Here is a 23,861-nt window from a genome sequence, read left to right as displayed (position 1 = left end):
CCTGGAAAGGAAAGTAAAAAGGGCCAGTGATGAGGGTCAGTTTGTCATTGATGGTAAATTAATACAGATGAGAGATAATAAATACTGAATTAGGGTGGTAAAAGTTAGAGTACAAAGAGAGGGAATGAAGCCAGACATTGTGGAAATAGAGAGGTAATAGATTTAGGACACACACACACATATACACACATACATATATATGAATATATATATGAATACACACATAGATACATACATACATACATACATACATACAGAGTGAGTGTAATGGGAATGTAAATGTAAAGATCTTTCCTGCCCCTAGGCTAAAGTGCACCTGGAGCCTGGGGTGGGAGGCTTGTTTTTCAGTAGATACTTCTTGATTGGCCAGTGAGTCAATAAGGTTGTTACATTCTCTGAGCCAGGAGAAGGCTATATAAGCCCTGATGTGTAGCTTTGTTTTTGGGGCTCACTTTGAGAAATGTTCTGTGATTTGATCAGATGAAACTCTGGAAAGCCGTTGTCCAGAGCCCCCCAGCTTTGAAAAACCCAGATGTTGATTGGGTATGGATGTAATGGTTGGACAGTTTGGAAATCTGTCTACTTGATCTGTTTCTGCATGATAATTCTGTCTGTATATTCTGAAGTTCGGGGTGCTGACCTCTTTCCCCTGACCTAGGTAAACAATACATATTTGACTGATTAAAGTAAGCTTGTTAACCCATTTTGAGTTGCTTTCCTTTATCAAAGCAGATCCAAGAACCTGTGTTGGCAGCCACCCTGAGGATGCTTGGGGTGCTTGCTGCTACAGTGAGCCAATGAATGATTTTTCTTGATTGTGTTTTTTTTTCAAGGGATATTTTTTCTCTTTTTTCCCATTGGGATGGAGAGTGAATTTTTAAAATTATTTTTAATTAATAATAATAAATTAACAATAAGAGCACGCTCTCCAGAATATTATATGTCCTTTCAGATAAGGTCAGTGTATTGTTAGTTTTGCTTACATATTTTTTTTTACTAGTGACTTCTTATGGATTAGGGGATGTGATCTGTAAATGTTTGTACTGTAAAACAAGAGACTTCAGTAAAATAAAATAAAAAGGATAGAAAAGACTTGGCAGCTGATAGAATGTGAGGGGTTACATAGAGGGAAGATTCAGAGATAACTCAGGTTTCAAGCTTGAATATCTATGATAACAGTACATCAACTGAAATGGGAAAAATTGCTTTCCAAAATGGCTGGACCAATTCACAGCTCCACCAACAATACGTTATTGTGCCTTTTATCCCACAGTCCGTTCAATATTTGATATTTTCTTTTTTGTTGTTTTTAAATTCAACTTCTGGTGGATATGAGGCAGGGCCTGGGTTATTTTAATTTTCATTTCTCTAATTATTAGTGATTTGGAATAATTTTTCATATGGATATTGATAGCTTAGATTTCTTGACTTTAGAACTCTGTTCATATTTTTCAGCCATTTATGAATGGGGGAAGGTCTTTTAATCAGTCCCTTAAATATCTTGTATATAAGGCCTTTATCAAATAATTTTTTCTTCAATTACTTACTTTCCTTCTAATTTTATCTGCATTAAATTTATTTATATAAAACCTTTTTAATTTTATGTAATCAAAATTGTTAGTTTTATCTTCTGTGATCTTCTCTAGCCCCTGATTGATCATGAACAAAGGTTCCCTTCTCCATTAATCTAATAGGTCATTTCTTCCTTTCCCCTCAAATTTGTTTATGATGCCACACTTTGTCATATACCCATTTAAAGCTTAGGAGATGTTAGTCTATGCTTAATTTCTATTAGAATGCTTTCCAGTTTTCTTAGCAAATTTTGTCAGATAGCAAATCCTTACTCCAAGACCTTTGGGATCTTTGAGGACCATACTCTTCTAACCAAATCTTGAGGATATTCATATTTCAAAATCAGGCCCCAGAAATTGAAAAAGCTACTTCTAAGGTAACAGGTTATCTTTCATACCCTTAGCTTGTATGGTACACAGTTGAGCGCAAGGCTTTACTCCTGTACTTCCCTCATCACCAAGACATGTTGCATGTGAGCAAAAAGGGATGAGTAGTATAGTTTTTTTTAATTGTCTTTGGGGAGGCTAGGTGGAACAGTGAATAGAGCACTGGCCCTGGACTTAGGAGGACATGAGTTCAAATGTGGCCTCAGACACTTAACACTTACTAGCCATGTGACTTTGGGCAAGTCACTTAACCCGATTGCACTGCCTCCCCCTTTCCAAAAAGCAAAAAAAAATTGTCTTGCTCCAAATTTTCACATATAGCCCAAGCAATGCATTATGTGTCCTATTTATCAAGGTTATAATATGGAAAATCTTAAATTACAAATAAGACAGCTCACACCCACTAGTTTAAGTACCTAACTATTACTGTAGTATTCTATATAGGTATATAGGATGTATTCAAGTTCATTCCTACAGGAAAGCAAAATTCTGGGATAGTAAGTAAAATACTCCTAGAAAATTTATTATTAGATTTGGTACTTCTCTCCATCTTATTAACAGTGATAGACACTCACTTTATAGGATAAAGTATAAAGAAAAGCTGCAAGGAAATATAGGCCTAACATTTTTGTGACCTTTATATCTTAGAGCTTGTTTGGGCAGTGGAATGACAAAATGAAATATATATGGGATAACTAAAATTTGCCATTATTTGATGGCAATGCCATCAAATGCCACAAACAGAAAAAAACTGGATTTATTTGACATAAAAATCTTAATGGGCAGCCAATTCTTTGATATATAAGTGGTTCATGGCACTGGCTGAATTATCACAAGCACCAGTAAATATATCATATCAAAGTCTTCTTCTGTACACAGGTCTAAGATTCCTGGTCCAAAGAATCTAATGAACTGTATTATCTCGTCATATTTGATGACTGAGTTCAGGTGATATTCCCTCAGCATAACACTTAGCTGCTTCTTGGATCCATACTATATTCTCCTCCCCGCTTAATACTGCAGTAAAGTAACAAGGCATGGATTAACCTCACATTTAAAACCCTGTATTTGTTCCTGAAGATCCTCTACTCCCACCATCACTTCTTCCTTGGACTTTAGGACATTTGGTGGTGTACCAAAAGAAAAATACAATAATAGTCAGATCATCCACTGAAAAGAAGGATGAAAAAGTAACCTTTTGGCCACAAATAATGTGACCTTGGACTTTTAAAAAATATTATCACTTTGATTCACCAGATTGTTAAAGACCTAAACCATTGCTTGGTCTTTGGGCATGTGGCCTTGCATAGAAACAGGAGGGAATTCCACTCTATATCATACTCCTGAGCATCACACAGACTAGACAGATAACATCCTAATTAACAAAGGGCAATGGAAATGTTGTCCCTATATCCCCAGCTTCCCAAGTAACATTACAGATAGTGTCAATTGTATTCAAATACTACTTGCATGATGACCCTAAATAAGAAAAATAATTGTTCAGATGGGTGGATAATTGCCTAGGCCTTTGTTTGAAGGATGAAGCTTGGGAAGCATGTCTATGTCTCTGCGGTATCATTGTCCCAGTCCTTGAGATTATGCTACCTCTCATGCCTTCATCCATATAGTCATCCCATTTATTTCATTCATATCAACAAAGTTTGTTCCCTTGGTCTTTGACCTTTGTAAGAGGCATCTGGCTACAGTTGAGCATATTAGATACTCTGCTCTCAGATTGAGAGAAAGACCGTAATAGCTAGATTTCCTCTGTGTTTTAGAAGCTCTGAAAAGGCAGGGGATGTGGAATCAACAACTTGGAGCTTTTTATTTTGTGATATTTCTATAGAGACCCATGGGGAAACTAGGTTTTATTGATTCCTGGTCCACTTAAACTGGAGAACTGTGTTACCATTCAAAAAAGAATTGCTGTCCCCATTCAGCACAGTGGAAAGCACCAGCTTGATTGGCATACTTGCTTTTAGACTGTTCAGTACCAATTTAGTCAACCTAGTTATAAGACTATATGTTAGTTAGTCATACTCCATTTGCATTGGGAAATATGGCTATGAGACTTGCTTGCATGTTCATCATCCAGTTCTCCCCTTGTGTAGATAATTAATAAATCTTTTGATGAAAAAATGGGAAAGGTAGAGGAAGGAGTAGAGTCTGGAGGAAGATGGTGAAATTATGTGATTCGATCAGCTTCTATACATGTTGAGTTTAATTGTTCAGCAGGACATTCAAGTGGAGCTCTCCAGTTGACAATTAGAAATATAGGGATGGAGTTCAGGTGAGAAGATTCTTGATCCCTCCCTATTATCTAATCCACCAGATGTTTTATAACTCTGATTTCCTTCCTTTGAGATCTTCTATGACTAATTCTTTCAACAATGTATGTTCCTTCTTTGTTGAAACCTTCATCTTCTTGACCTCCTCTTCTTATTCTACTAATCTCCAACCATGAGTAACCCCCATCACCTGTCTCTTCTTCTTTTTCCAAAATATCAAGTATGGCAGCAGGAAGAAATGAAATCATGGGAACAATGCCTACTACACATTTATGTTATCTTTCTGGGCTGTTACTATTACATTAATCAATCAATAATCAATAAATAAACATTGAGAATTTACTAGATATCATTAAGCAATAGGGATACAAACACAAATAATGAAACAAGCTTTATTCCCAAGGAGTTTACCTTCTATAAGGAAGATAACAAGTACATGTATTAGTTTTTAAGGAATACAGTAAGGTGAAAAAATACATGGTTTTTAAGGTGGGAGAAGACTAACAGCTGGGAGATTAGGAAAGGCTTAATAGAAAAGGTGGTGATTGAGTGGCATCTTAAAGGAAAAGAAGGATTCTATTAGATAGAATTGAAGAAGGGAATGTATATCAGGCATGAATAATGGCCGATGCAAAGTCAGGTAGATAGGGCGTGGGGTGCTGTGTTTGAAGAGCAGAAAACAGGCCACCTTGGCTAAAACACAAAATGTGACCACAGAATGTAGAAGGGGAAATTAATTTATAATGATGCTAAAATGTTTGGTTGAGGCCAAGTAGTGAAGGATTTTGAAATCCAAACAGAGGATTTTGTATTTTTTTCCCCTAGATGCAACAATGACAGGGTCAGATCTCTGCTTAAGGAAAATCACTTTGGATTCATTATGAGGTTTCACTAGAGTGAGGAGAAATTTGAGGCAGGGTGAACAATTACGCTGTTGCAATAGTTTAGGATATGAACTAGGGTAGTGGTTATATAAAAAGAGAATGAGGTAGGTGCTGGAGATGTTGTGAAAATAGAACAGGAAATATTTGGCAAAGGATGTTTTATTTTGGACATGTTGACAACATCATACAGCACAAAAGAGACCTGGATTTGGACAGAGAGGACCTGGATTCAAGTCCCAATTCTACCACTTACTACTTAGGTGATCTTGGGTAGGCCACTTATTTCTTTGGTCATCAATTTCCTCACTGAAAAATGAAGATATTGCTAGATGTCTTGTGAGGTTTCTTCTAGCTATAAATCTCTGAAGCTAAGGAATTATGAGATGTATCTGGGACATCCAATTTTAAATGTCAAATAATTAGCTGATGATTTTGGACTAAAATGCAAGAGACTAGAGGATGGACATATAGATCTGTAAGTCATCTTCTTTGAGATAATAATTAAACCCATGAGAGCTTATGAGGTCACCAAGAGAGTTTATAGGGAGGAAAGAGGAACCAGGATAGAACTTTAAAGAACGCCCACAAACAGGGCCCCAGGTGGCTCAATGAATAGAGCACTGCCCCTGGATTCAGGAAGACCTGAATTCAAATCTGGCCTCAGATACTTTAGACAAAAACTATCTGTATGACCTTGGGCAAGTCACTTAACCCCAATTGCCTCTCCAAAAGAAAGGCAAAAAAAAAAGAACACCCACAATTTAGGGGCACATTATGGATGATGAGCCCTTAAAGGAGACTGAGACTAAGCAGACAAGACAGAGGAGAAATTGGAAAGTTCTCCATGTTTTGATTCAATTAAATAAGCATTTACTATGGTCAAGGAACAATTTTACTCTAGGTCTTGAAAATCCAAAGACACAATCCAAATAGTTCCTGTCCTTGAGGAGTTTATATTTTACTAGGAGAAACTTACATTCTATTGGGGAATCCTCTAACTTGCCATTTCTTTATTTTCTAAAACATGTGTTACTGTGGTTATTCCAAATCCTTTCCAAACTGCCTAGACCTGCAAAACACCTTTTTCTTTCAGCCATGACCTTACCTCCTATTATATGTATAAGAAGATTGAGTTTATCCAGTAGGAACTTACTTTACTATTTGCCCTTCAACTACACATTAAAATCTTTAGAAAGAAGATCTTTACTCATCCTCTCTTATTTTGTTCTCAGATAATGAGTTAATCCTTCTATTTTAACAATGCAAATCTTTCATTTACCTTTTGGAAACAATAATCAAACAATATCATCTTTTCTAGAAAGGACATGACAGTAACACTTAGCACAGTATCTGACATACAGTAAGTGTTTTATAAATTCTCATTCATTCATTGTGCCCTTGACTCCAATCTGTCCAGTATCTTGCTAGATCGTACTTTATTGAAAGAGGTGGCAATAAAGGGACTCTCCCTCTCTGTGTCTCTCTTTGTCTTTGTCTCTCTGTCTCTCTCTGTGTATCTCTCTCTCTGTCTCTCTTTCACACACACACACACACACACACACACACACACACACAGCCCTTCCGTGTGTGGACTCTCTCTCCTGTTTACTTTTCTCATCTGTCTACAACTGTACTCATCTTACTTATATCCTAAAAAGCCTCTGCTTGACCCTTGAAATTCCGTAAGTCACGTTTCCATTTTCGTCCTCCCTTACATTGTCAGAATTCTAGAAAGAGTAGTAGAAGATACTTTTAATCTCCATTTCTTCACCACCACATATATGTCAACTTCTTGAAATCTAGTTTTCAACCTACTGAACCTATTCTCCTCTTCAAAGGACCAATATTCTCTCAATTCATATATTCGGTGATTTTATTTCATCTTTTTATCTTCTCCAGTCTATCCACAGAAAAGCTTTCCCCCCACTCTAGTCCTTGCTTCACAGAGCTGCCAGAGTGATTATGGAATCTGATTGGTGGAACTTCCCCTACTCCATTAACTACAATGGCTCCATATTGCATCTAGGAGAAATATATAGAATTCTCTGTTTAGTTTTTAAAATCCTTCACACTCTGACCCTATAATAAATTATTCCCTTCCCACACTCAGTGATTCAGCCAAACTGGCCTTCATTTACAATGTAAGGCCGAATACTATCTCATCCTCTTAAATTAAAAGGAAAAAAAAAAAGAGAATGTAGGTGAAGGCCTTCTTTTTAGAGACAGTTTAAGGTGTGGAGGAGGGGCAGAAGAAGAGCTTATTTGGCATGACCTCAATCTTTTTTTTATTTTTTTATTAAGTAGGAGGTGAGAGGTCATTTACTTGGATGAAGAGGGGCTAGTGATAGCGTTAATAATTTGAGGAGAGGTTTGGAAGAAAAGAGGCCAGCTCTCTATTTATCATATCTTTCCTCTTCTGACTATTCTTTCTGCTTTTAGCCTGTAGACATTACTCCTTTTGGTAACCCTTCCTACCTCTTTGACCTTTCATTCCTGATCATCTTGCTGATTCCTCTTCCTTGTCAGACACCCTAGTATGGATTTTTCATAGAGTTCTTGTCTTTTTTTAACTTTCACTTGGTGATCTCACCCACTCCTATGAATTCAATTATCATCTCTTTTTGCTGATAAACATATTAGAATGTAAGCCCTCTGAAGTCACACTGTAATGCTTGTCACATAGTTATGTTTAATGTTGCTTGTTGATTGGTTGATTGAAAATTGATAAGTTAGTCTTTTCAGAAAGGATCTATTTTACATATAAATATACACAATATGTAAATGCATAAATGTATGTGTCTGTGTATGTGTTCACACACATATCTTTAAACACGTGTGTGTGTATGAGAAAATCTGGACCAAAATCAAACTCCAAGTGTATATTTAGATGTCATGCATGCAAACACATTCTTTAGTTTTTATTGTACTAACCAGAGTTTCCTGAGTTTACACTGTAAGCAACATAACCACTTCAAAATTAGCTATTAGATGGTGAAATCTTGATGAATAAGAATGTAATGATCTTCCATTTACTTTTTATCCTCACTCCATACTAACTAGTATAGTGCCCTGCATATAGTAGGTAGTCAATAAGTACTAACTGACTGACAGATCACCCTCTTGGGTGATCTTTGTGATTCAATAGAAAGGTGCAAGGAATGAAAAGCCAGGGAGAAAATCAATAATCAACTACAAGTACACCTCCAAGAAAGCATGACTGAAAAATTCCTCAAACAATTACAGCAGGAAAGAGCTTGAAAATCACTGGAGGTACCCTGGTGGCTTTATCAATATAAGCCCCAGTTGGGCAACAATTACAGTTAAACATGTACCTCAGGAACATTTTCTAATTTACAGGAGGGCAATTTCATAATAAAGAAAACAGAGAAACTATTGTGGCTGTTTATTTCCTCTAGAGAGCAACTACTATGAGAAAATAATAGGGGAAAAAGAAACTTGGTGTCAAGTCATATGGTACCTGACTTCAAGAAACTAAGAAAAACAGAATTCAGGGTGACCTCTCTCACTTACCTTTGTAAGAAGAGAAGAGTATTTAAGGATAGTAAGGGATAACCAAGATAAAATATAACTAACATGATTGCTAAGCTTGTTCCATTTCACGGAAAGTCTGAAATCCTATGGCTTTACTATATTTTGCATAGACTAAAATAGGTCTGGAAATTAGATGAAATTAATTAAATTCTGTGAACAAATCATCTACAAAATGAAGTAATAGGGTTATGATTTTTTTAAACTCTGTTTACATGCAGTATTTCAGTTTAACTCCACAACCCCATTTTATAGATAAGGAAGCTAAGGATAACTGGTTCATAGGTATACTTTTAGCAAGTGTCAGAGCCAGAAGGAAGCTTCAGATCATCAAATTAAATAAGGAACTAACATGTATTTTATCACAGAATTATATTATCCTAAGCTTTGGAACTGGAAGATTGCTTATATATTTGGGGAGAAGGAGAACCAAGAACCTCATTTTAAAGAGGAGTAAACTATTACCCAAGGTCACAGAATACAAACTAAGTGCTTCTCTCTACAATTCAAGTGCTTTTTACATAAAGAAAGAGGGAGAATTAATTTCTATTCATCTAATCAATTTAGTGATCATTTCAGGGAGTAGAAATAATCCTAGGGAATTGTGTATATATATATATATAAAATATACATATATTATACATATATGTGTGTCTATATCTATCTATCATCTATCTATTTATCTATCTATTCCACAGTTGTGTACATACATATATAAATACACATAGACAGACAGAAATATATTTTTTGGTCTGATTCTGTGATTTTGTTGGTTTAGATATGTCCTGTTAAGGAAATTCTCTCTTCCAATGAAGATTTGTAAATTTTATCTTAGAGGATTTCTTTGCACAGTCAGTGGTCAAGTGGCAGAGAAAGATACGTGTGTGTCTGTGTTTTTCTGTGTGTGTGATGTATAGATATGTCTGTATTGTGTATATATCTGTATGTATGTATATATGTATGTATGCTGGACCTGTGATTTCATCAGTATGGATCTCTTAGATGAGGAAACTTCTACCACTGCATATTGGCCTTCTTGGTAACTTATAGTCTTGCAGAATTATCGTTAGTACACTGAGTGATTTAATGACTTGCCCAGATCTCAGTTCTGTGATCTCTCTCTCTCTCTCTCTCTCTCTCTCTCTCTCTCTCTCTCTCTCTCTCTCTCTCTCTCTCTCTCTCTCTCTCTCTCTCTCTCTCTCTCTCTCTCTCTCTCTCTCTCTCTCTCTCTCTCTCTCTCTCTCTCTCTCTGTCTCTCTGTCTCTCTCTCTCTCTCACACACATCTTTCTAAATAATCATATCACATATGTATTTGTATATATATGTATATTGAGCAGAGATATAATATGAAGTAATATTAATCGTCAGAATGGAAGTCTCAAGTATTCTCAGCATTACCATTTTTTTTCAAGCTTCATTATGAAAATTTTCACCCAGACTATAATTGGAAAGGCTCTCTAATGGGTTCTAAACAAAGATTAATGATAGAAATTAGCTTATTGAATTGAGAGAAGATGCCCTGTAGAAATGTTTAAGGGAGGAAAAAAAGATAGGTTAGAGCCAATCTTGTTGAACATCTTTATTGGTAAAGTATATTTGTCTTGTAAATTTCCAAGGCTTTTGAAGTTTATTAAAGATAAAGCAGAATTCAGTCTGAGGAGTGGGAAATGTCAGCAGTAAATAAAATAACATTAATATTGGTCAGTGCAGACTAAAATCATCATCATCATCATCATCATCATCACCATCATCATCAAATATTTAGGACAACTTATATTTGAAGGAGTGCATTAAAAGCTGAGGGACTCACCATGATAGTAGAAGCTGAAATCTTTCAGTGAGTTTGAAATAAAATCAAATAAAGAAGAAATAAAATAAATAGAAAGTTTATACTATTTAAGAGTTTTACTTACTTTTGTTTTAATAACAAAAACATTCAGGAATTCTCAAGTTTAAAAAAAAACTTTATTGGTTTTTTGGTACTTTAGTGGCCTCTTTTGGCTGCCTTTTTTATTATCTGGGGCTCAAGGGCCACTGGGCCTTTTTCCTTTTCCTTCACAGCATCACAATGTAGGTGCCTAATGGAAGAAGACCAGATCATAAGCTTGACTTTGAGGAGGACCATAAATCTCTAGTAGTCAAAAAACCCTTGGTCTCATCACCATCAATTTGGATTATACAGCAAAAATACAGGGAATGGAAAAGTTAGCAGAGAACAGTAGTCTTTAAAGAAATCTTCAGCATATGGTATGAATTGGCAACATTTAACCAAGTAAATTTACACTGTTTAAATGGCTCATCCACAAAGAAGATTTCATATTCTTGCCAAAGTAGTTCATACAATTGTGAAAATATTAGTATCAAGAGGAAGTATTCTATAAAAATGTCTTTGTAAATATAATTGGGCTAACTCTGGATAAATGAATAGAAGAGAAATTTCAAAAAAATTATTACCTAGGAGCCTATAAGAAGTATTAATGGCCCGGACCATAAAGGAACTCTTTCTACTCATTCATGGAAGGTTTTTTCCTCTTGACTTTATAAACTTAGAAGTAAGAGTACTGAGATATTTCCAGAATAATAGTTTAGAATATTTTCAAACAATCACCAAGCCTGTATTAAGCACCTACTATCTAGGCACCATGCTGGGCACTGAAGATATAGATATGAAATGATGAGGTTGAAACAATCTCTTCATGGGTTTAGTTATAACCTATAAATTGGAAAGATTATAGAGCTGCAAATAGAAGATAACGATAATGAACAAATTTTGCATAAATAAAAACCTTACTGACTTTGAAAGAAGATGCCAGTTGGAATAAGGTAGACTCCGGAGAGTTAGGCCAAGGAATTAACTAAATTACTTTATAAAATTATATATATTATGTGTAAAATGTCTCAGGATATAATAACATATCAAAGAAAGGACAGAAGTAGATTGTCTCTGAGGGTCTGCAAAGCCTTGATTGCCCTAAGGAGAGGAATTATTTATAAATTGTATAGGAAACATAAACTTTATTAAACTTATCATAAAGGTTGGACATAACATTATTAGTACTAGGAATAAAAGAAGTTCTGTTAATTGTTGAGTTGTAATTATTCTTGTACACTGTAATGGGAATGTAAATTTTAAAGATCTTCCCTGCCCCTAGGCTAAAGTGCACCTGGAGCCTGGGGTGGGAGGCTTATTTTTCAGTTGATACTTTTTGATTGGCCAGTGAGTCAATAAGGTTGTTACATTCTCTGAGCCAGGAGAAGGCTATATAAGCCCTGATGTGTAGCTTTGTTTTTGGGGGCTCACTTTGAGAAGTGTTTTGTGATTTGATCTGGATTCTGGGAAGCTGTTGTCCAGAGCCCCCCCGGCTTTGAAACCCAGATGTGAAAACCCAGATGTTGTTTGGTATGGATGTAATGGTTGGACAGTTTGGAAATCTGTCTACTTGATCTGTTTCTGTCTTGATAATTCTATCTGTATATTCTGAAGTTCGGGGTGCTGACCTCTTTCCCCTGAACTAGGTAAACGATACATGTTTGACTGATTAAAGTAAGCTTGTTAACCGATTTTGAGTTGCTTTCCTTTATCAAAGCAGATCCAAGAACCTGTGTTGGCAGCAAACCCTGAGGACGCTTGGGTTGCTTGCTGCTACATACATAGAACAAGAAGGGGATGGAGAAAAGACAAATTTAAATGGCATAAAAAGAAGTTGTAATTGTTGATCTCAGTCTGGGTTTCAGGAAAGACATACTGGAAGCTTTCAAATCAGAGAAAATGAAAAGTAGATTAGACCAAGCACTCAGGAACATAGTGTACTGAACATCCACCCAGCACTGACAAAGGGAGAGACTAAATTATCTAATAGTTATGTTCCGTCTCCACTTCCTGTGTGCTCTCAGGACAAGCTCTCACCTTCAGTGTGCTGGGAAATGATTTATTAGTGTAGGTTTGAAATCATCATAATTTGCTTTACTAAATTGTACTATACTGAGGGAACTGAAACTTAGAGTCACTAACAAACATTTGGAGGATAATATTTCATATTCCGTATGGATCCTAGGTTACTGAAAGCTTAATCACTGAAAATAGTACTAGAGATTACTTCATATTTGGGCAACTCATTGAGTTGGTGTCTGCTTTCAGCAAGCTCTTTTCACTACTGCTAATTGGAAGAATTGGTTGTAGAAATTCAATCTGAAAATTATAGAACAGTAACTAACAAGATCCCAAATATATATCATCCTGGATAATGCATCTTTTCCCTTTATTACTATTCCTTTTGAAAAGCTCAGGGTCTCTTTTTCTCCCATTTCATTTCTTATCTGGGTTTTTCTCTTTCATTTTTTTCTAAATACAACTTTTTTTTCACATGTCTTTCTTCTGTAGATTCACATGAGTAAGTATTTTGAGAACCTATTCTGTACATGATAATATGTTACACTAAACAAAGGTGACATTTCAGAATATCTTTCTCCTTTATCTACAAAACAGTGGTTTTTTTCCACATAGATATATCAGGACTGAGTCTTCCCTCCCATTTATATTAGGATTGTATATTTAGATATGAAAGGAACCATATGAATCATCTAGTCCAGTTTCCTCATTTCTCAGATGAAGAAACTGAGCCCTTGAAGTTAACAGACTCAGTAGAAGCACTTCAGTTAGAACTCAGGTCCCCTGAATCTAGAGGCTGTATTTTTTGTATCTTACCATGTTGGCTCCTTATTATGTTACTGGGTCCAGGATTAATGAGACCATCTAGATAACATTTTGGAGAATATCTTTTGGGTGAAAACCACTCTCCCTTTAAGCCATTCCTTTAATCAAATGAGAAGTATGCAAACTTCTTCACAAACCACAAAGCCCTCTATAAATGTCAAGTATTTTATCATAATAAAGATCTGTTGATTGGTTGACTATCATTACAACTGTAATTATTATTAGATGATAAATTTTGCCAATGTGTGAAATCAACTTATAGAAGACAGATTGACATTGGGAAGACACAATGAGCAGAGAAAAAATTCCTCTTAAATTTAGCCTGGACACAAATCTACCATTACAACTTTCCTCATTATGTGCCATCATCATACATTTATTCTTGTACTCCTCTAAAAGGTTTTACTTTTGGTCTTTCTGAATTTAAATGTTTAGTTTCATGCATTCATTTGATGATTTAGAAAAATATCTTTATTTCTTCTGTGTTTTGTGTGTGAGAGAGAGAAAGAGAGACAGACAGACAGATAGACAAAGAGACAGATAGAGACAGAGAGACAGAGAATGCAAGAAGATAGATCTGGCTCTATTTATAGTGTTCTTTATTCAGTGTTTCCTAGTCCAATACCAATTAGAAACTTAATGAAGGTTGTTTGATGATTAATTGTATGTCTATCAGGCCACCAATGCAGTATTAATTGTCTCAAGAGTTTGCTAAATGCTTCAGTCCACATTTTGAGGACACGAGAGACCCAAATTAGGATTTTCTACAGTAGATGAAAATCCAAAATGTAACAAGGCATTTAAGCATATCAGGCTTCCAATTATTTACCCTTAAAATACTTTAAAGTAGGTGGCACAAAGCACTTCCCCATATACATTGTTGGAAAGATCAAAATGAGAAGAATATGCTGCAGATATAGTAGAGTAGGTTAAAAAATGGACAGTAAGTATAATTCTCCTGTGAATAGACCTATGAAAGACATAATTTTGGAGTATGATTTTTTTTTCTGGAAAACCTTGCTAACACACACCTGTGTTTACAGGAAAATGTCGAAGGCAGAGACTGCAGTCGCTGCAAAGTGGGCTTCTTCAATTTACAAGAGAATAATCACAAGGGCTGTGAGGAATGCTACTGCTCAGGAGTGTCAGAAAGATGTCAAAGCTCCCGCTGGACTTATAGCAGCGTAAGTAGCAGCTTCTGCATTCTGCTATAGCAATACCCTATTGTTCTTTTGTAAAAAAAATCTTCAAGCAATTTTCTCTATGTGTATCTTCTTCTGGAAGAAGAAGAAATTGGATTTTCTTTCAAATGGTAGTTGATGCTATTTGTGAATCTTTGATTGGAACCTTCTGAATCTATTTCACAAACAATGTGACAAATATCCTAGCACATGGTTCTGGAGAGAATGGAATCTCTTGGAGCAAGTTGGCATGAAGCCCTCAGGGAGTGATGTGATTGATGTCAGCTAAAACATTAGTGGAATTGAAGTCTGTTCGACCCAATGGCAACATGGTTCAATTGAGAGAGCATTAGCTAGCTTTATAGAACATTCTGTTCTCTAATTCACCACTAATTTCAGGATTCTGGGAAAGAAAAAAACCTTTCTTTACATATTTGCTAATAATTCTTTCTCACTTAAAATATGAATGCACATTTGATCTTTAGGGTATATTGCTCTAAATTTGGAAGCCAGACAAATTTCAAAATGCTAAATTGTTGTCTATGCTATTTAGCCATTATTAAGGAAAAACTTATGAGATTCTCTTATACTAACATACATGTGACTTTTAAAGAGGCAGGGTACTATAAATTATGATACAACCCCAGGGATCCCCTCCCACAGGGTAACTCTGAATACCTATCTCATGTCCAAAGCACATTTTGTGTCAATTTATACCTAAAAAATATAGCTCACAAAGCCCCAGCAATGTTTCCTTACCAAACCAATGAGGCAATTTGAATATTAGTTCAAGCAAAAACTATTTAATGAAATAAATGAAAGTTTACTCTGTATACACAAGAAGTGCACTTTCCCAAAAATTTCCATGTTAGTAGGGACACTCATATTCTTAGAACACTGTACCAAAGAGAACCTGCCTCTCTCACTATTGCTGGCTACTTCCTGTATAGTCTTGTGTACCTTTCTGGCTGGTCAGGAAATGTATTTTGATTGTAGGTTTCATGGTTGATGCCTTCTCTGCCTCTATTGTGAGCTGGTCCTCCACAGCTAGGCTGCTCCCCATGGACCCTCTGCTTCTCTTTGCTGCCACCTACTGGTGTTCTACTGAGTTGCAGCACTATATGGCTTTCCCATAAAGAGGAAAATTTTCTGCAATTGGGCACTGCTTCAGAAACTTCTTCAATTCTTCCGTGATTTAAACCTTAAAACAGTGGCTTGCTGGTCAGAGAGAAGGAACCTTCAAATGTAGGTTATATTTGTCTTTCGAGCTTCTTAGATTATGACTAAGCAGCTCCTCTTTGAAGACAGCTACCTTTTCCCCTTAGACTGAGAAAATCTCTTAGCCCTTTTTTTTTTTAACTCCCATGATACCAAACATAGTCCAATCAGATCACCTCAGCAGTAAAACTAAAGGGGACTTGGCAGAGTTGACTATCTTTATGTGTTTCCCTGCCAGTAACAAAGTAACTGACTTCCCTACAATTATAGAAGAGAAGTAATAATATTTCTTATGTTTCTGGCGTATAATGAACAATGGAAAGAGAACAATTTAGATGTCAGTTCTGAAGAACAGCTAGGTCTTTGTACCTTATTTTCTAACTTTTACATTCGGGATAATTTGTAGTTCTGTTATTTGATGGAAATATGACTTTATATCTCCATCAAAGCAGGATATAATAGAGACAACATAGAGTAAATAGAGGGCTAGACTCAAGAAGACCTGAGTACTTCAAACACTTAATAGCTTAGTGACCTTGGTAAAGTCACTTAGCCTCTCTAACCCTCTGTTTTTCCTCATTTGTAAAATGGGGGTCATGATAACACGCATTTCACTGAGTTGTTATGAGGATAAAATGAGATAATATGTGTAAAATACTTTGCAATCTTCAAAGTGATACATGGATACTAATTGGTAGTGTTCGTCATAGTAGCAGTACTCAAAAAAATAATCCCATTTGATGCCATTTCTACTCTAATCGATGATTGAAGTAATACTGGCACAATCAAGATGGTGTACTTAGAAAATCATATTTTGGCCAGTCCTTTCATGCTATTTCTTGTCAGTGTATTTCCAAAAATCCTTCATAGAGGACCAACCTATTGCACCTGAGGCCTTCCTCTAGTTTTTTTTTTTAATATGTTGGGGACACTAATATAACATCTAGACTGTCCATTGTCTGTCATTCTTGCTGTATGCCTCACCTCCTTTTCTGATCATCAATGTTCTTGATGATGTCTTTACCCTATTTCTCAATACAATATATTATTAGAAATCATTATGAATAATGGACTATTATTTTATAGTAATCATATTTATTATAAACATAGCTATATTATAGTTATTATAAGTGTATACAATACTTATGCATAATACTTGTAGCCTACTTATACCTAGTCTTCATGTTTATGTTGCCTTTAAGATAACTTGAAATGTTACTTCTTTTAAGAACATAGTGTTCCATGATGTAATGAGATATAATCCATATATCAGAAATGTAACAACAGCATTATTGATAATGATAATTGCAATAATAGCTATAATTTCTATATACCAATACAGGTCAGGCTCTATGCTAAGCACTTTTCAAAGATCTCATAGCACTGTGAGATTTTCAAAAATATTCTTTACTCCCTTTATTTCATTTAGCCCTAAAAACAATCTTGTGAAATAAGGCAGTATTAGTAGTAAAAGCTAAGATCCTTCAAGTCAGGGATTATTTCAGGTTTGTATTTATGTTCCCTGGATGTAGTACATGGTGGATATTTAATGAGTGCTAGTGGATTGATCTTTTAAAAAATATTTTCATTCCCAATTTATAGATGTAAAAATTCAGAATCAAAGAGGTAGTTACATGCTTCAGTGGATAGCACTAGACCTCCAGTCAGAAAGACCAGAGTTAAAATCTTGCTTTAGACACTTAGTAACTCAAGGATTAAATGAGATGTTATTTGTAAAATACTTTGCAAAACTTAAAGTCCTGTATAATTGCCAATTATTTTTATTGTTGTTGTTGTTGTTGTTGTTGTCAACTTAGTAGTGGGAACAAACCCAAACATTACCCCTTTATATTCATGTGATCTTAGTACAACTCATTTAATTTCTATAAGCCCCAGTTTTGTTTTGTTTTTATCTGTAAACTGAGGGGATTGGATTATATGATCATTAAGGTTCCATCTTGTCCTAAAGTCTGATCATATCCATGGTCCCATATAATTATTTGAGGCAGGATTCAGTCTCAATTCTATTCTGATTTTGGAAATTTATAGATTTTTTGTTATTCAATCTGTTATTTTATTGATATAGTGACCTCTTAATGAGGAAATTCTCTCTGCTGAGGCAAACTGCCAATTTATAGGCTTAAGCAGTTTCCTGGAGTTTTAAAAGTTTAAGTGATTTGTCCAAGATCATACATACAATCAATATAATTCAGAGGAAGAATTTTCACACCACCCTTTTAGGATTCTGAGGTTATCTTTTTATGTCCTACAACACGGCCATTTCATATCATTGCTATCATATTAATAGTAATATGACAATTTAGTGATAATAATGGCAGCCAGGTCTGCCTGTATTGTCAGTTGATTACTTGTTTCTTTCCTCCTGCTTTCTAAGAAAAGTTTATAATTCTTAGATACCTTCATACTCTCTCCATTTTAAACCCATTTATGCCAAGTGGGAGTTTTTCTACTTGCAAGTTCATGTTTAAACAAATTACCTTGTTTCTTAGATAATTGTCTTCTTTTTCCTGAGAAGAAGCTGCCTTTGATTACTGATTCTGTTTCATTTTCTGATGCTTTAACCTCCCTATCAACATGGAACTCTGGGGTGTCCATCATAATCACTCTTTGTATGGGTTTATAGCCTTCACATTTCATTATAAAATAGCACATAACTGACTTTACTTTATTTCACTGAGTTCATAAATGCTGGCTTTAATGTGCTTGAGAGAGGCCACAGCTCACCACCCCAAAATGAATCATCACATTTACAATTTGACACCATCACTTCCAGAACACTCTAATCAACACTCCTCTCTGCTAGTTAGTTGCTTCTCACCCCTCATCTCATTTTTCCTTCCCCTGCATTTCTGCTATGCTGCCAATCCAATATCAGAAGATGTAACCATGATGACCTCTTCTGCCAGCAACTTCCTGGTCTTTCTTTCCTGGAACCAAAGGACCGGAAAGCATTAAACTAGATAGATGAAAGGAAAAGAAATCCTAAGTTTTCAAGCACTTTCCAATTATCTCCCTGTCCATTCCTTTGCATCTTTTTTTTCATTTCTACTACCCAATTAAAGTAGCCTTTCCCTAAAATCAATAAAAATATTGTTGAAAAAAGGGAGAATTTAGATTCGAATTATTTAACTTTTATTTATAAAACTATTACATTGTAACCTTGGGTGAATCACAGTCCTTTAATAAATTTTATTGTATTGGAATTGTACTTTAATTTACTAAGATGCTCACATAGTTTTACTTTACCCTTTGTCCAAGAAGAGGTAGGTTTAGCAGGCCTTGCTGTCAGATGGGCAGTGAATGAGGCTATAAACTATTGGCAGTGTATATGTTAAAAGTGTGTCAGGACTGGAGGCCAGGAATCGTTGGGCTTTTATGCAGAGATGTTCAGGTCAGTCCATCTCTGTTCCAGTTCTAAAAAATCTAAGTGGAAGTTTGGACAAGGATGAATTAGGGTTCAGTTGTGAACTAAGACACAATTGAAGCTAGCAAGACCAATTATTGGGATAGTGGGAGGGGGAACAGAAGATACAACCACAGAAAATTAATCCAAGTAAATTCAGAAAACACAAGGAAGTGTTGAGACAAAAATAAGGGTCAAGATGTAAGCACTACCCAGGATCTCTCCCAGGAGAGTCAGTTTTTCACATAGGTATTTCCCATCATCTGTATGGTTAGAATGCTGTCTTATCTGCTGTTAATGACCTTAATTTAAAAGAAAGACAGCCTGGTTCAGTTAAGATAATATTCGTGTATTTGAATTAAGTTGATGAGACAGTACATATTCTCTATAGATGTATATTTCTACTGGAATTAAGGTAGACCTATCTTCCTTGCCTCCTATCCCTTTCCAAAACAGTCTAATATCCCAGGCCTTAACTGACTGACTTGGATCACAAGGACAAGAATAGAACACTGACTGAGAGCCCTGGTATCCCAATCTTTAGGAAGAAAATTAGAAAAGAATATCCTAAAACCTCAAGACCAAAGAATACCTAGGTATTCATCTCCCTACAGATAGACCTGACTTATAGCTGTGACTTTTCTCTAAGATTATGAGGTTGATTTTCAATTAAATAAGCTATATTTTTGTTAACTTTTTAATTTTCTTAAATATATCTTTATGGTTTCTCAAAACTTTATTTCAAAGGCAATTGCAGAGTGAAGATTTGGAAGATATAAATATCTAGATCAGGGTTCCAAGGATCATAACTCTTAGAGCCAGAAGGGACCTTAGAGGTACTTAATTCCATCCCTTTCATTTTACCAAAGAGGGAAATGAAGCTGATATAGGTTAAATGACTTGCCTAGGGTCATACAACTAGTATGTATCCAAGGCAGGATTTGAACTTACATCTTTCTTCCTTCAAGCCTAGAGCTCTATTTACTACACCATCTAATTTATTGTTATTTGTGCATTTCTTTTAAGATAAATGATATGGATGGCTGGTATCTTACTGATTTAGCTGGTCTCCTGAGGGTCGTACCTCATCAGGACAATTCTGGTCAACCCCAGCAACTCAGCATCAGCAGCATAGATGCAAAAAGAGAACTACCAGAAATCTATTACTGGAGTGCACCTGGACCATATTTAGGCAACAAAGTAAGTTCTTCTTTGTCTTGGTATATTTGATGTAAGGGACTCTTTTTTCTTTTAGTTCTTATTTAAAGAAATATAAAAATTTTCTTATATGAAGAAATATGATTTTTACTATGTTCAATACTACATAAATTAAATATCAAACGAATATGTGCAATATATAAAAGTTTTCTTAAAGAAATATATAAATTGTTATCTATTTGACTTGTAAGATAGCATCTATGACTTACATGTATGGAAAAGGAAATGAGTGATTTCTAGAGGAAGAATGAGGGATAGCAGATGGATACCTCAACGATTATGCTGGTATTCAAGAAATATTTAAAGACTGAGAGGAATGTTACTAATCTATCAGGTAGATTACATATGGAGGATTTGTGGATGGACATGGTCAAAAATTCCACAGGTTAGAAGGTATGGATTAGTTGCTTACAACCTGGACCAAGGAGAAAGTATTCACAGATTCATTAAGGGGCAAAATTATGATTTGTTGAACAAGATAAATTTAGAAATAGAAGTATTTATATAGAGCACTAAGAAATAGGTACAAGTATGATAAGTTGACTTTAGAGTGCCTACCATAATGGCTTACATGAAATTGGCCATCAAAAATTATATTTGAATAAATAAATTATTGAGTAAAGGAATGACTCCCTGGAGTAATTGATGATAGCTACTGGGATGTATGAACCTGTGAAGTCCAATTTGACCAAGATGGCTCTAACTCTTCAGGATGCATGTACGCTAAGGTTGAACTGACCTGTAAATGAGGCATTATCTCTACCTTGGGCCTTCCAACTACTTGCTTGGTGTATCACAGTTAGAGTTGAGTTTCTTTGGTCTCTGCCTTCAGTGTTTATTAAGCAACTCAGAAAATACTGTGAATTCAAAGTTCCAGATTACTACCCCTAATGCCCTGCCCCACAGAGGACAGAGATGTCTCTTTTTTTGTGCTGTGGTAGCTCTTTATCTAAAACTCAAAGTTTGAACCCTGAATAACAGTGAGCCTTGGATTAGAATATGTAGCTTGTTGCATATTCAGACAATCAGCCTTTGTATTGAATTGGAAATAATGAGGGGCCACCTCCTCATGTTTATTCCTTGGTGGAATATGTCTCCTTCCCCTTGCTGCCACCACAATGTTGCTCTCCCATTTCTCCCTAGAGAAAGAAACTGACTTCCTTTAAATGACATTGAAACATTGTCAGACTGATGTAGGGTTATTTTCTTCATCTCAGTTTTGTTGAGAAAAATTGAAAGAAATCTACTTGTTCCACTTTTTACAAATCTTAATTAGAGTTCTTTTCTAGTGAATTACCTTGTCTGTCTGCTTTAACATTTGACTTAGTAAAAAAAAAAAACCCTTTGCTAAGGCTTTGGGGAGGAATAGAATAAATGCACATATACTGTGTTTGATTTAAGCCCACTTACACGTATATAAAAACATACAGATAAATAAATGTAACTGACTCAGTGACCCAAGCTATTTCTGGATTGTATTAACTCTGTACAGAAGGGCTTTGGTGTTTAGATATTTGTGTGTGTTTGTTTTTACAAGAATTCCCTGGGGGGAGCGGGGGGGAACAATTTGGTCTATTCACTTTAAAGATTGCAAACAGTTGCTTGGTTCATGGAAGTTATTAGTAAAGACCATGCCTGGAAGATAACCCTTTCAGCTCTAGAATTTTTGACCCTGGGTATCTGTCCTGAATGATAAAGTGATTACATACCCCACTATATCTAGGTTAACTCCAGCCTTCCATCTGCTCTGCCTTCTCTTCCATCATGATCAAATCAATACATCCATTGCTTCTAGAAAAAGAGTCTCAGTCTACTCCTTTATGGTTCCATTCACCACTTCTATAATTCTCCAAACCAGAGTACTCCTCCTTGGCCGCTACCCACCTATGTGTGTGGTGTTCGTCTGTTATAATGTATAATGTCAGCTTCTTGAGGACAAGGTCTGTCTTTACTTCTGTATTTCTATCTTCAGTGCTTAGCAGTGTTTTTCAATTAATTTATTCATTCATTCATGTCTTGTCAATAAATTGTAAATCTGAATTCTAGAACCTACCTACCCCACAACCATGTTAGAGAAAACTCCATTATGAATTTAGTCTGCTTTGACCTTGGTTTCCAACTAAGTTAATCTAATATTGCTTTAGGAGAAATCTTAATTGATAAAACCAAAACCAAATGTTGCTTAAAGGTATCTCTATTTTGAGTACCATATATTTGTCTGGTACTGAGTTCAAAACAATAAACAAACTCTGAGAAAACATTCACATACAATAAGCAAACTCTGAGAAAGCATTCACATACTGCTCATTGAAAGGGAAACAGCTATTTCAGTGTATTGAGTAATGTCACAACACAGAGTAATATTTTCCTTTTTAAACCAATCTCCAAAAACGCATACACACACATATATGTTGATGTGTATTAAAAAGATACAAGGTATATTTAGTAAACATTTAGTCAATATCATGAAGCATAATTAAAACATTATCTGAAGTACATTTGACATGAGGAAATCACTTCAGCCTTTTATTTTTAATCATAGACACAGAGTCTCTCTCTCTCTCTCTCTCTCTCTCCCTCTCTCCACCTCTCTCCACCTCTCTCCACCTCTCTCCCCCTCTCCCTCTCCCCTTGCTTTCAACCAGGGCAAACAAGTGTATAAAACTTGGCTGAAAATAATCTCCACTACTTGGAGGTAACATGTTTAGGTCAGAGTTTGATAGGTTCCAGATAGTTTACTTTTCTTATGGTAGCAAAATGTATTTGAGTGTAGCTTATAATAGAAACATGCTTGGCAATATTTTCTCTTATTGCTTCTTTAAGCATATCTGCTTCTTTCTATTGGCTGAAAACCAATCCAACAGAAGGAAAGTGAGCATGTGAGACATTTGGCAGGATCACTTCCAAAGAATTTGTATATCCTGTTCATGGTTTTAGGTTCCCAAAGATAACTTCCTTTGTCCTGGATGACCTGCTTCGAGTTACCACCCACAATGAGCCAGTTCATATTCTGACACAGATAATTTTCACATCAAAAACCAAGGCTTGTCCGTGCTCCAATTTGCTTTCAGTGAACAAAATACTGGTAACAGGGTGTGCAAATTGTTTGAATATGGAAGACATTTTTAAACATAGCGTGGAGGCCATTTGTGGCTTACTGTCAGGCAGCTCTGTATGAATGAAACAATTTGCCTTAATAACTGAACCATATAAATTTTTGATACTACAATAATACTGCAAGCATTCACAAATTACTGCAGTACATCTTAACTGTCATGTCACATCACATAAATTACAGTCATGATGGCATGCTTAGCTTGGGTGATTTAGTGTCTTGCCAGGGAAATGGAATAGTGTGGGTCCTTGTTTGTAAATTCAATAAAGTCATTTCCTTAGTAGTTGAAGCTAGATGAAGTCAGTCTCTCT

General features: G+C 35.6%; 1 protein-coding gene across 1 annotated transcript in view; it reads left to right on the top strand.

Annotated features, from left to right (window-relative positions):
• The window catches only part of LAMA2 (laminin subunit alpha 2), an 831,335-nt gene that overhangs the window by 355,508 nt on the left and 451,966 nt on the right, over positions 1-23,861 (top strand). The window contains exons 11-12 of the mRNA XM_069077437.1: positions 14,438-14,578; positions 20,244-20,417. Of these exons, the coding sequence (XP_068933538.1) occupies positions 14,438-14,578; positions 20,244-20,417 (315 nt within the window). The remainder of the gene's footprint in view (positions 1-14,437; positions 14,579-20,243; positions 20,418-23,861) is intronic.

The sequence above is a fragment of the Petaurus breviceps genome, unplaced genomic scaffold (assembly GCF_028583685.1).
Source record: "Petaurus breviceps papuanus isolate PSGF00001 unplaced genomic scaffold, PetGlider_PUasm1.0 90977, whole genome shotgun sequence".
In the NCBI taxonomy this organism is placed as follows: domain Eukaryota; kingdom Metazoa; phylum Chordata; class Mammalia; order Diprotodontia; family Petauridae; genus Petaurus; species Petaurus breviceps.
The sequence above is the reverse complement of the archived record's forward strand: the minus strand, read 5'-3'. Positions and strand labels throughout refer to the sequence as shown.